The sequence below is a fragment of the Lampris incognitus genome, chromosome 4, assembly GCF_029633865.1.
Source record: "Lampris incognitus isolate fLamInc1 chromosome 4, fLamInc1.hap2, whole genome shotgun sequence".
Classification (NCBI taxonomy): Eukaryota; Metazoa; Chordata; class Actinopteri; order Lampriformes; family Lampridae; genus Lampris; species Lampris incognitus.
This window is the reverse complement of record NC_079214.1, coordinates 57048340-57063217: the sequence shown is the minus strand read 5'-3', so window position 1 is coordinate 57063217 and position 14878 is coordinate 57048340. Positions and strand designations below refer to the sequence as shown.

At 43.8% G+C, this 14878-nt stretch overlaps 1 protein-coding gene across 1 annotated transcript in view; it reads right to left on the bottom strand.

The window, feature by feature from the left end:
- The window catches only part of LOC130112084 (CUB and sushi domain-containing protein 1-like), a 729421-nt gene that overhangs the window by 344114 nt on the left and 370429 nt on the right, over positions 1-14878 (bottom strand). Inside the window, exons 11-12 of the mRNA XM_056279382.1 lie at positions 2543-2646; positions 1883-1995 (exon numbers count right to left, since the gene is read on the bottom strand). Of these exons, the coding sequence (XP_056135357.1) occupies positions 1883-1995; positions 2543-2646 (217 nt within the window). The remainder of the gene's footprint in view (positions 1-1882; positions 1996-2542; positions 2647-14878) is intronic.

Sequence of the window (14878 nt, the reverse complement as noted above, 5' to 3'; positions counted from 1 at the left end):
GATAGGACGCGGAAGTGGGGCAAGCTAAACTAATTGCTAGCCCATGCAGACCGGCAGTTCCGACAGTCATCCTGACTGGTGTTCACTCTCTTGGACAGTTTTTGTTTTTTTTTCCAGTTTGGATATTTGTGTTCTTAGTTTGGATATATGTGTTCTTAGCTTGGATATATGTGTTCTTAGTTTGGATATATGTGTTCTTAGCTTGGATATATGTGTTCTTAGCTTGGATACATGTGTTCTTAGTTTGGATATATGTGTTCTTAGTTTGGATATATGTGTTCTTAGTTTGAATATATGTGTTCTTAGTTTGAATATATGTGTTCTTAGCTTGGATATGTGTTCTTAGTTTGGCTATATGTGTTCTTAGTTTGGATATATGTGTTCTTAGCTTGGATATGTGTTCTTAGTTTGAATATATGTGTTCTTAGTTTGGATATATGTGTTCTTAGCTTGGATATGTGTTCTTAGCTTGGATATATGTGTTCTTAGTTTGGATACATGTGTTCTTAGTTTGACTATATGTGTTCTTAGCTTGGATATATGTGTTCTCAGTTTGGATTTTTGTGTTCTTGTAGTTTTTGGATGTGTTTTTGTCGCACTGCTGTGGGCTGGGGGAAACGATATTTCGTTTCATTTTATGTACACAAGTACATGAAGTGAAATGACAAATAAAGTGTTCCTGATTACAGGCTCTCAATATCACTAGCTGCCAACCTGTTCATGTATTTACAATACTTTTTCTATCCCTCCAAGATCACAGGAATATCACGGCACTCTTTTATAAACAGAAATCGACTCAACATGCCCAGGTCCACACATATAAACCAAACACGTAAACATGCATATTCATACAAACTGGGTCTCCATAGCTGCTGTAGCTGATAGCTTGGTATAGCTGTAATTCCTTATGGCCTATAAATGCAAAACCAGTAAATCAAACACAACTAATCAGAGTCTCACTCCATCTGTATCTCTGTGAGTCAGTGTATCTTCTCTTGCGCTCTCTCTGCCATCTTTCAAATGTCTCTCCATTTCTCCACTCCTGTCTATGTGGCTTACATTTTTCATCATTTTATTTCCCTCTCCATCCTTATTTCTGTTTACCTCCTTCCCTCATCCTCACTCCGCTGTTTGCAGGTCTCACTCTCTCTCTCTCCATTTCTCCTTATCAGCACCAGCTCTGCCGAAACATGTAACCAAGTCAAATGGTCAGTTGATTAAGAAATACGTAATTCCTTTATAACCTCCATTTTTAAAAGTGCTACACACACACACACACACACACACACACACACACACACACACACACACACACACACACACACACACACACACACACACACACACCATGTATGTAGTGTCTTTCTGTCTATGCATGAGCTACATGTGTGTTTGTGTGTGTTTCTGTGTTTGTGCATATTGTGTTTGTGGTAACACTTTCTATGAAGCTTGCATCTATAATGCCCTATAAGCATCTATAATGCCTATACTTTCTTATAATGTGTATTACAATGACTAACGGCTATGGCTGAAGAATGTGAAACAGCACTGAAGTGTCATTATGCATCTCTACAAAACTTCAGCCAAACAAGTTGGCTATGATGCATTATGACATTTGAAAAATAAACAGACCAATGATGACATATTTATAAGGCATAAATCAATTTTAAATTGACATAATGTATCATAAAGGTGGTTATGAGGTGTTGTGAGGGTGTATACATGGTTATAATGAATCTTACAATGACTTATAGCTACACTTATAGGGCATTATAGATGCTTATAGAGCGTTATAAATGCAAGCTTCATAGAAAGTGTTACCGTGTTTGTTGGGTGTGTGCACCTGCAGACATGTGCACCTGTGTGTGTGAGAACGCATTACCTTCATAGACGGCCTTGAATCCCTGTGAGCCGATCGTATCGTCGGACTGCAGGTGTAGCCACATTTGATTGGACAAGCTGACGATGAGGTCGGGAACACTGGAGCCAGTCAGCCTTGAGACGCAGGCAGACAAACGAACAGATACACAGACACACAAAAAAAGGTCGGCTACACATTTCACCTACAGTGAGCATCTGCCTGTCACAAACCTCATCTAAGACACTACACAAAGTTATCAAAAAGTGAAAAACAGGGTAACACCGTGCATCAGCTTAGTAGAAACCAGTGTTACACAGACAAGAAAGAGAAACTGAATGAAGGAAGATGTGTGTAGCATACGGTTAATAGCAAAATCGGTTAAATAGTTGCAAACAATAGACTAGTGTTTCAAGGCAGAGTGTCTTGGTAGAATTTTCCTCTGTTCACTCTTAAAAAGGGATCAGAAGCTACTGTTTTTAGACATAAATTATCCTCCATATGGTACCTGCCTTGAAGTATCTAACGTGATACTACACCGATAAATAAGTGATTAAGTGTGGTTCGACCACTGCGTACATACACAGTGTACTTCCTGTGCCTCCGATTTTCCCTCTTTCGCCTGTTATCAACCCGTCCAAGTGTTATTCTTCCTCTTGTTGACCTGATGTGACCGGTACTTACATATAAAGGACCCTCCGCGTGTCCCCTATTTTCCCTCCGTCGCCCACAGTCAGCGTGTCATATCCTCTCTCCAGGTCAAACTCTTCAAACGCCAGCTTTATCACCTAGAATAAACAGAGACAAACAACCAGACGTGCAGTTAGACACATATGCAGGCGTGCATGCAGGCATGGATGCACACCGACAAACCAAGACAGCTGGGGAGATAGAGAGACAGAGACCGAGGGGGATTCATTATCAATTCATGCAGGGAGGGTTGTGTGCACTTCACCTTTTTTTTTCTTCCTTTTTATCAGTAACCAATGAAAAGAAGAATAAATAATAATGCCATCAGATTGAGGGAATATATCATTCATGGGATCGAGGCAGGAATCACAAATCTTTTTTTCAGATCTGCTTCTTTCCAAACACCGAGCACAGGAAGAAAGGACGGATGTGCATGTAATGAACTTCTGTCTGGCTCTCTTCTATCGAAGCCATCCTTCACACTCGGTCTCAGGTGGGGGTATGCGTTAATGTCGGACCGCTACCTTTTATATATCTACACTTTTCCATTGCTTGCCAATGAGCAAAAAACTTTTCTCATGTGGGGCGTCCGGGTAGCGTAGCAGTCTATTCCGTTGCCTACCAACACGGGCATCACCGGTTCAAATCCCCGTGTTACCTCCAGCTTGGTCGGCCGTCCCTACAGACACAATTGGCCGTGTCTGAGGGGGTGGGCAGCCGGATGTGGGTATGTGTCCCGCTCATGCATTAGTGCCTCCTCTGGTCAGTCGGGGCAACTGTTTGGGGGGGAGGGGGGACTGGGGGGAATAGCGTGATCCTCCCATGCGCTATGTCCCCCTGGAGAAACTCCTCACTGTCAGGTGAAAAGAAGCGGCTGGTGACTCCACATGTATCAGAGGAGGCATGTGGTAGTCTGCAGCCCTTCCTCGATTGGCAGAAGAGATGGAGCAGCAACCTGGATAGCTCAGAAGAGTGGGGTAATTGGCCGGATACAACTGGGGGGAAAAAAGGGGGGGTTCTCATGAGCACATTGGTGACAGTAGTCGGTTGATAGCCTTGTTATAAATACACCATGCTTACCACGAGAACGGCCTCTTGGCGGTTCCATAATACTTCACTATAGAGTACCTTGTATTGGGTCTACATTAGTAATAACACATTAATTATAATAGATAAATAAATAAAATACCGACTACTCTAAAACTAAAAACTCTAAAACTGAAGTTGATCAGCTGAAGGAGAAATGGCATTAAAAAAAATCTGGCAAATTGAGCTGTTAAGCGTTTCAACTAATATACTGATGAAGGCATCATCACTCTCAACCTTCTCATCAGCTTTATATTGATGAAGGCATCATCACTCTCAACTTTCTTATCAGCTTAACGACAACAGAGAGAGATGTGTGCAAACAAGCCACCATGTAAAAGGTAGGTTTCATCTGTCGGGATAGGTTTCCATCCACATGTTGTCAAAGTAAATAAATAGAGACTTTTTACTTCAGGTTGAGACGTTTCCTGTGCTTTTTGGTATCCTCTTTCTATCTTTGGGCCTGAACTTGTCGATGAGGTCCAAACGATACAGTCAGGAGTCGACTGGTTCATGGGGCTTTTCTTTGCCACAAAACCACTTTTTTATTCTTGTTCAAAGATTATTTCAAATAAATCAGAGTATGACGAGGAATTCTAATACTCTACTACTATTTTACTACTACTTTATGTAGAAAAGACAGTAAGGCTGGTTTATAAGACTAATAACCCATGACGGGCTGTGGTTTAGCAAACTACCATCTCTCTTTCTCTCATCATCGGCCGCTTCTCCGGGGACAGGTCGTGGTGGCAGCAAGCTAAGTAGGTCACTCCAGACGTTCCTCTTCCCAGCAATGCCCTCCAGCTCCTCCTGGGGGATCCCAAGGTGTTCTCAGGCCAGAATGGACATGTAGTCCCTCCAAGCGAGTTCTGGGTCCACCCCTGGGTCTCCTCCCAGTTGGTCCTCCTGGACCAGTCCGCAATGCCGGAAGTCGGCACACCCCGGTCCACGCCTTGGCCTGCTGCCCAGCCTGCATTGTTCCCTACCCCAATGCTCATCCCTGCAGGTGGTGGGTCCACTGGGTGGAGGCTCCATGCTGTTTTTTCAGCCTGGGCCCGACCGGGGGGCCAAGGCCCAGCCACCAGACGCTTGCTGGCGAGCTCCCTTCCCAGGTCTGGCTCCAGGGGGGGGCCCCAGTTTCCCTTTTCCAGGTGAGGCACTGTAGCTCTGCCATTGTAACTTCACTGGGTTTCTTGGGAATTGCTCTTAGTCTGGCCCCTCCCCTGGGACCAATTTGCCTTGGAAGATTCTACCAGGAGCTATTGCCCCCGACAACACAGCTCCCAGGATGAGCGGGACACCCAAAACCCTCCTCTACATTAAGGTGGCGATTCTCCCAGGGGCGATGTAATTTCAGTGTACAATACTACGGCCTGTCGGGGGTTGTTTGAAGGACAGCATATCCCCGATGCAGCGAGGCATTACCCATCCAACCGAGCCCAGTGAAAGGACAGCGTCACATATGTATTCTCTCATATGTGGGCTGTGATTTATGAAAGGTTGCTGTGAATCATATGCCAAACAGCACAGAAAAAGGCAGGTGTCATCTGCAGACCGAAACGCCCTGTGTGACAGCACCCGATAATAATCACACAATGCACCGACCTGTGAGAGGACGAGGGCACATAACATGAACTGGTGATATCGCGGGTGAAAATCTATCCGACGGAAAAAGAATAGACCACATTGAAGCCGGTAGAGGTGTAAAAACCAGCCATGGGTGAATCATTCCTTTGTTTACGGTCTTGTTAAGCAACTGAAAAGAAAAAAAAAAGACATAGGATCAGGTGTCCATCAAGGTGAAATTTAAGAAAATAAACAAACAAATAAATAAACAAAGCTACAAATAACTCATAAATCTCCAAGAGAGGAAGGGGAAAGAGATATATATGAGATTTGCTCTTGGGGAGTATCTTCTGACACCCTGTGAGCAGTGGCGCCGTAAGTGGGTATAATGTAATGAAGACTCTAAGGGTGCCAGACTAGAGGGGGCGCCACAACGGTGTTCAAAAACTTTTTTTTATAAATTTATTCCTAGTTTTTCCCCTTATCCCATCCGATTACCCAATGGCATATGGCCAGATCTTTTCGAAGACTTCTCTGATTTGCGATCCACAGGAGGGAGAGATCCACAGGAAAGAGCCCACAGGTTCAGTCTAGGCCAGGGGTGGCTAACCATGTGCCATGGAGAGCCATGTGTACGCAGGTTTTCATTCCAGCCGGACTCCCCCCCCAGGTGATTTCACTGATTAGCAACCCTTCAACCAAAGAGGAAGACTGTATCAGTGAAATCACATGGTGTGGAGTACGGCTGGAATGAAAACCTGCATACACATGGCTCTCCATGGCACATGGTTAGCCACCGCTGGTCTAGGCTATGGTGGTATCACATTCCTTTTTGTTAAGAGCATTTTATATGTAAATTTGTCAAACTAAGAAGACGGGTCCCTTATTGGAGAAGCTGTTGATGTGGGGATTGTTGGGCAAGCTGGTAGCATGGGATGAAGGTAGAGGAAGGGATTTAATGTTTAGAGAAGTCAGGAAAATAATGAAATAATTGCTTGATTAATTAACTAAATAAAGGGCGCTCAGTCATATTCTTTATAGGGGTGCAAAATCCCTGGTGGCATCCCTGCCTGTGAGTATCAGATTCGCAGATGTTGTTCAGTCGCTGCAAAATGGCCGCCAACAAAGAACAGTGTCTCTGAATAGCGGATGGAGGGATTTAAACATTGCTGCAGAGACCTCATGAATGAAAGGACAGGTTCACTTCTCATCTGAACCCAGACCTCATTAAAGACTTCGCCGGGCATCGTTTACACCCATCAACACCAAGCCTTCACTGATTAATTCAGTATTGAGAAGTGTAACACTCTGCCGCATCTTCTCACCGGGCTCCAACACCGACCAATCATTTGAAATCAGATTAACTGTGGTTCAAAAAACACAACTGACACTCACTGTCAGTCACACGTATTAATTAAAAACCAGTCACAAACCAGGCGGCTCTCAACAAAGTTTAAATCGCTTCGTTCTGCACTTCCACAAATGTGTTCTTCTAGCTAAATATGCACACGTGTGTGGAAGTGGGTGACTGTAACCAACACTAAAGGACGTCCTGATCGCATATGTAAAGATGCACAGATGACTGGGACCAGACAGACACATTAACAGGCATTCAGACAGAAAAGCAACAGAAGTAGCATAATAGTATATTCATGTGTGTCTGTGTGTGTGTGTGTGTGTGTGTGTGTGTGTGTGTGTGTGTGTGTGTGTGTGTGTGTGTTTCATCAGTTAAGGCAGATTGCATTACAGCAGCAGCTAGCAGTCATAAAGGAAACAAGTGAAGTGGAACAGAAAAGCAGTCAGAAACAGCGTATGGTTCTCTGTGCACCCAAGCATGCGTGTAGCTATCTGCATTGTGTTGTGTGTTGTGTGTGTGCTCGTGCGAGCGTATGTGCCTGGGCAGGCGTGAATGGGTGTAGTTAAGTAGGTATATAAGATCACTTTCAAAAAGCAGTCACTGAAGTAAAATGAATGCTTGAGTGTATTGTACGCCCGCCTGTGGCGCTTTGTTTTTGCAATTTTTATGCGTTTCTGTGTGTTCATATAAATGTAGTATCTGTGTGTACGGATGAGTGCCTTTCTCCGTGTGAGTGTGTGTGTGTGTGCACATTAAAGGCAGATTGTATAACAGCAGTTGACAGTGGTCTTAAAAGAAGGAACTGGAGCATTATCACGTTAAGGTCATTAGCAAGAAGCTCAATAGACCCAAATGGGCCCATTTAAACAGCGGCAAGAACAGCCAGCACAAAATTTTTTTTTGAGATTCTCGGCTTACTTTTTAAAGTGAAATAACGCAAAAGGACTGAAAGTAAATGATAATAAGAAATACAGTAAAAATAAGGAAAGAACAAAAATGTTAGGAGCGCTCTTCAACTCACAGTAATAACAGCACAGAAGCTGGAGCTCAAATTTGTTGCCTCCAGGATTTTTCTTTTAATGGCAAGATGCCACAAAGGATTCTTCCCACTTAGACAACGATTAAAAAAAAGAAGTTGATATTGTTAGCAGTTCTACACTGAACCATCCAAGATCGTAGGAAAACCATATCTGGGTTTTGTTTTAGGGTGGACGACCTTGGCGCCGGCAGGATTAATGGAAGTGGTATTTCTCTTTAGCAAGCAATGATGAACTTAACAGCTTCCTTCCGAGGATTTAAGTGCATTGTACAACCACAGTCTGCAGTAAAAATACCTTCAATAAGTCAGCCAATAAACTAGTTCCAGTGTGAGTACTGCCATCACCGCGGGGCACGATTAACAGTGAGGGGCCGACCGATAACAATCGTTTTCCTCCGATCCCTCTCTAATATTTATGTCCTGATTTCTCCGTTACTTTATTTGCAACTGAAATCACATTTCCACGAGCACTTATGCTTTCCAGTAAAGCTTATAAGGGCCTTGTGAACATTTTGCATCAATACTTGCGACAACACGCTGCGACCCAAAAGAGTGCTGGCCCGATGTGCAGTCAGTCGATCCGACAGGTTGACCCACGAGAAACTGCAATTCTGCAATGAGGTGAGGTGACCGCTTCCCTCAGGAAAATAAATTATGAAGAAGTAGGCAGTAAAAGCAAAACGGAGGAACAGATTCCTCGCATGTTAGATCTGGTCACTACCCTGGGATGTTCGGATGGATGAATGAATGAATCTATGAATGTATCTGTCTGTCTGTCAGCCACCCCTGTTGATTAATGTAACAGCATACAGCAATACTGTTACAACAACATCAATACTATTACTGCTACTAATAAGAATGATGATATATTCTTTATGTAAACTTTCTAAAACAAGTATTTTATGTACATTTTCGCAAGCACAATTTAAAAGATAATACAAAAGATTATGTCTTTATTTATGCTCAATAAACCAGGTAAGGAAATCAGAGCGTTGAATCAGTTCATCTGGACATGTTTATTGAGAGAGAAATATTTCATTACTCATCTAACTGACCTCTTCAGTCTCAACTGACTGCAGGTATCTCCACCCTTACAAACAATACAGTGGCATAACGACCGAAACCAACGATCAGTTTCATATGCAAATTACCATGACCATTAACTAGAGTTACAATGGCCATGTACACTATTCACAGAGGATAGGGGAATAGTTGCAATCACAGCACAACCATCCCCTCTGTTCAGGGATGGTTGTTCCCTCTTCACATAGATGCCCCCCCCTTTACTACCTAATTGTATCTGGCCAATTTCCTCATTCTTTTGAGCCATCTCAGTTGCTGCTCCACCCCCTCTGCCGATCCGGGGAGGGCTGCAGTCTACCACATGCCTCCTCCGATACATTTGGAGTCGCCAGCCGCTTCTTTTCACCTGACAGTGAGGAGTTTCGCCAGGGGGATGTAGAACGTGGGTAGCTCATGTTATTCCCCCCCCAGTTGCCCCTCCCCCCTGAACAGGCGCCCCAACCGACCAGAGGAGGGGCTAGTGCAGTGACCAGGACACATCACCACATCCGGCTTACCAACTGCCGACACGGCCAGCTGTGTCTGTTGGGACGCCCGACCAAGCCGGAGGTAACACGGGGATTTGAACCGGTGATCCCCATGTTGGTAGGCAACGGAATAGACCGCTACACTACCCAGAAGCTCCACATAGATGGCCTCTTTGATGCCCCGCTCAAACCAGCTCCCTATCAAGGACGTGGGCATCCTCATCCTTTTGTCAAAGAGGCCACATAGATGGCCTTTTTGAGTCCCCGCTCAAACCAGCGTTCCTCCCTATCAGGGACGTGGACATCCTCATCCTTGTGTCCAGATGAACTGATTCAACTTTCTGTGACAAAAGATTATGGTTACAGAAGTAGAGGATAGCCCAAACCAAAGCCATAAGGCGAAGTTTTCTGAGACATCAACCTTGTTAAGGTAAAGGCCCATTTCGTTTAAATGTAAGAATATGAAAGTGGGCTGAAAGGTAGAGTTGGGGCATTATACAGACTGGGAAGGGGCAAATCTGCTAATTTTATTTTATTTTATTTTTTTTGGGGGGGGGGTTCCCAATTTTTCCCCTCAATTGTACCCAGCTAATTACCCAACTCTGCCAAGCTGTCCCAGTTGCTGCTCCACCCCCTCTGCCGATCCGGGGAGGGTTGCAGACTACCACATCTCCTCCAATACATGCGGAGTTGTCAGCCGCTTCTTTTCACCTGACAGTGAGGAGTTTCGCCAGGGGTACATAGCATGTGAGAGGATCATGCTATTCCCCCCAGTTCCCCCTCCCCCCTGAACAGGCACCCCGACCGACCAGAGGAGGCGCTAGTGCAGCGACCAGGACACATGCTCACATCCGACTTCCCACCGACAGACACAGCCAATTGTGTCTGTAGGGACGCCCAACCAAGCCGGAGGTAACACAGGGATTTGAAACGGAGTGCCCCGTATTGGTAAGCAACGGAATAGACCGCTACGCTACCTGGACACCCCGCAAGTCTGCTAATTTGCCCATGTTTTGGCAGTTTGGCAGTGGTGGAGGTGGGATAAAAACCTGCTTGTTAGCTGTAAAGCATTAGTGGCAGTTGTTCTAGCAAGCCAATACATCAGCATATTAACAAACAAGACAACAGTAGGCTTACATAAATCATTTATGGCTGTGGTTCTCAATCAGGTCCTCCAGCAACACCAGTAGCTGGTTTTCTATTCTGCCAGATAGTTAATTACATTCAATTGTTTTTCCTGTTATTCCAATCAGGGAGGTTTTAGACCTCAGACAGCAGGTGAATATAATTAACTGCCTGGCAAAATAGAAAACCAGCAGCAGCGGTGGTACCTAAGGACCTGATTGAGAACCACTGATATATGGCATAAGGGAAATGCTGGCACTGATAATACAAAAAAAAAATATTGAAAATGAAACTACAGTGAGACACCGAGACCAACAAACTGCTATCGGCCAACATCTTATCCCTCAGTAACAGATAGGACACACATTTAACTTGTTATACATCAGAACCATATCAGGTCCCTTACATTACTTTGTTTGTTCTTATCAACTCAGCCCGAACAAAGTAGTTGTGGATGACAAAAACACAGATTCCCCTGAATCAGGAGCTGAGGGCAGGCAAGTGTTGAGGGGACCAGTTTCTATCAGACCTATGACTATATTAACAGTTCGAGCAAATGGCTACCACATGGTTAAAAAGACTCAAGGACTACCTTATGCTACCTTATGCTTTAGTCACAAATAAATTACTATGGAAAAAGTTGCAGCCATGTACTGAGATGACTCTTTGTCACAAGCAGGGAAAAAAAGAGGCAGCTGTCTTTTAAGCAAGGCATGCAAAAGGTGTGCTTGTTGAGATTTAGCGGCAGTACTGAGTCATTTATGAGCTGCCACAGGCGTTGTGGAGGATTTCTTTTTTTTCTTCCCTTTTTAGGATAGATTACATTTACCCAGTCAGCCAAGTGTACTATTACTACGATGAAATAAGTTGAAAACTTTCCCTTGAAGATCATCAACTTTATGATGCCGGCTTTATGCTTGGAAAAATAACTTGGTAAATGCAATCAAATGCAAGCCATTACAGAAAACACATCCCCTATAATCAATATGCCACTAAATTACTCCAACTCATTAACTCCAAATCATTAACACCTCATTTGTACATGATTCATGTATGAATGGAGAGGTTGATAAACTATTTCTCTTGTCCCTGTCTTAATTTCTTTGGGGCTTTTGTTTGCCGCTCGAATCACAATCCCAGAGAGCTTTTTTGCTGATCACTGCTGTCCAAGAGCCACACAAAACGTATCTATAATGCACTGCATCCCAAAGCCACAGTGAGTTTGACACTGGGCACATGGAGAAAGACAAAGCTGACAGGGATAACACAGCAGCCAGACACAAAAACACTCATCCTGGTTCACAAGTCCAAACCAATACATCGTTTTTTTGCTCTCACTTTGCCGTGCTGTTAACGAAAACGCCTCTGAAAATTTGGCTGTCACCTCTTTCAACAGATGGCAAGATGCTCACGACACTGTCACTTTTTCGGTGTTTATGGTGACCCAAATCTGTTTGCAATAAGGGGGAGAGACGACATTTGCTGTGATCACCCCCCTTTTTTTTCTCCCCAATTGTACCTGGCCAATCACGCCGGTCTCTACTCCACCCTCTCTCTGCCGTTCCGGGGAGGGCTGCAGACTACCACACCCAACCGACCAGAGGAGGCGCTAGTGCAGCGACTAGGACACATACCCACATCCAGCTTCCCACCCGCAGACATAGCCAATTGTGTCTGTAGGGGATGCCCGACCAAGCCGGAGGTAACACAGGGACTTGAACCAGCGATCCCCGTGTTGGTAGGCAACAGAATAGACCACCAAGCCACCTGGATGCCCCACTGTGATCACTTTTTAGCACGTTAATATATCAAGAAGGTCCAACCATTGCTGTTCCCTGAGATAACCTAGAGGTAGATTCAACTGGGGAACCTGTGTGGTCCCTCTGGCCCAGGGATCAAATAGTCTCTCCCTCTCCACTTGGACACTGTTTCAAGTTTGAAGCTGCAATGACAAATGAATGTGCCCTGCTGAGATAAAGCAAAAGACAGTACCCCTAAAACTAACTCTCCAAAAAAAAAAAAGATACTGGCAGCAGAGCCAGCCTGTTACTGGCACCCTGCAAGTGCCCAGATGGTCCATGTGTTGCAGCCCTACCATGAGGTGACCTGCACTTACTGTGGGACAATAAGAAAATGCTTCTTATCTGCTGAAATAACTCCCTGGTTATGCTGTTAGAGCACCTTTATGTCTCCTTAAAGGCTCAATCGATGATTTATTTGACCATATAAAATTGAGTTATATTCACATACATAATTGAATATTTTTAATTGCAAATTGAAACAAAGCATTTTGTGGCTGTTTAAAACTGATAGTAATTGGAAATATAAAAATGTCTCTATTCAGCTTCAATTTCAGTACGCTTTATTGGAATGAATACTAGATGAACAATATTGCCAAGATAAGATAAAAATGAACAAGAGAATGGCAGAAAACAGTAAATGTGTGTGTGCGTGTGTGTCTCTCTCATAGGTCTACTGTATATAGAAGTAATTGTTTGTTTAGGATCAATAAACAAACAATTGATGATATCTTCTTCTTCTTTCGGCTCATTCCCTATTTCCAAGGGGCGACCCCTGGGAATTTGATAGCATATTTCATCATTCCCATCGGCACCCTGTGAGAGCACAGCACCAATTAAAAAAACAAAACAACAAACTAATAAATAAATTAAATATTATACAATTATATATATATATATATATATATATATATATATACACACCCCTTCACTTTCCCCACATTTTGTTATGTTACAGCCTTATTCCAAAATGGATTAAATCCCTTTTTTCCTCTCATCAATCTACATACAATACCCCACAATGACAAAGCGAAAAAGGTTTTGTAGAAATTTTTGCAAATTTATTAAAAATAAAAAACTGAAATATTGCATGTACATAAGTATTCACACCCTTTACTCAGTATTTGGTTGAGGCACCCTTGGCAGCGATTACAGCCTCAAGTCTTTGTGGGTATGAAGCTACAAGCTTGGCACACCTACTATATTTGGGGTATTTCTCCCATTCTTCTCTGCAGATCCTCTCGAGCTCTGTAAAGTTAGATGGGGCGCGTCGCTGCACAGCTATTTTCAGGTCTTTCCAGAGATGTTCAATGGGGTTCAAGTCTGGGCTCTGGCTGGGCCACTCAAGGCCATTCACAGACTTGTTCTGAAGCCACTCCTTCGTTGTCTTGGCTGTGTGCTTAGGGTTGTTGTCGTGTTGAAAGGTAAACCTTCGCCCCAGCCTGAGGCTCTGAGCGCTCTGGAGCAGGTTTTCATCAAGGATCTCTCTGTACTTTGCTCCATTCATCTTTCCCTCGATCCTGACTAGTCTCCCAGTGTCTGCCGCTGAATAACATCCCCACAGCATGATGCTGCCACCACCATGCTTCACTGTAGGGATGGTATTGGCAAGGTGATGAGAGGTGCCTGGTTTCCTCCAGACGTGACGTTCGGCATTCAGGCCAAAGAGTTCAATCAGACCAGAGAATCTTGTTTCTCATGGCCTGAGAGTCCTTTAGGTGCTTTCTGGCAAACTCCAAGCGGGCTGTCATGTATATATATATATATAAATATATATATATATATACACTACCGTTCAAAAGTTTGGGATCACCCAAACAATTTTGTGTTTTCCATGAAAAGTCACACTTATTCACCACCATATGTTGTGAAATGAATAGAAAATAGAGTCAAGACATTGACAAGGTTAGAAATAATGATTTGTATTTGAAATAAGATTTTTTTTACATCAAACTTTGCTTTCGTCAAAGAATCCTCCATTTGCAGCAATTACAGCATTGCAGACCTTTGGCATTCTAGCTGTTAATTTGTTGAGGTAATCTGGAGAAATTGCACCCCACGCTTCCAGAAGCAGCTCCCACAAGTTGGATTGGTTGGATGGGCACTTCTTGCGTACCATACGGTCAAGCTGCTCCCACAACAGCTCAATGGGGTTCAGATCTGGTGACTGCGCTGGCCACTCCATTACCGATAGAATACCAGCTGCCTGCTTCTGCTCTAAATAGTTCTTGCACAATTTGGAGGTGTGTTTAGGGTCATTGTCCTGTTGTAGGATGAAATTGGCTCCAATCAAGCGCTGTCCACTGGGTATGGCATGGCGTTGCAAAATGGAGTGATAGCCTTCCTTATTCAGAATCCCTTTTACCCTGTACAAATCTCCCACCTTACCAGCACCAAAGCAACCCCAGACCATCACATTACCTCCACCATGCTTAACAGATGGCGTCAGGCATTCTTCCAGCATCTTTTCATTTGTTCTGCGTCTCACAAACGTTCTTCTTTGTGATCCAAACACCTCAAACTTGGATTCATCCGTCCACAACACTTTTTTCCAGTCTTCCTCTGTCCAATGTCTGTGTTCTTTTGCCCATCTTAATCTTTTTCTTTTATTGGTCAGTCTCAGATATGGCTTTTTCTTTGCCACTCTGCCCTGAAGCCCAGAATCCCGCAGCCGCCTCTTCACTGTAGATGTTGACAATGGTGTTTTGCGGGTACTATTTAATGAAGATGCCAGTTGGGGACCTGTGAGGCGTCTGTTTCTCAAACTAGAGACTCTAATGTACTTATCTTCTTGCTCAGTTGTGCAAC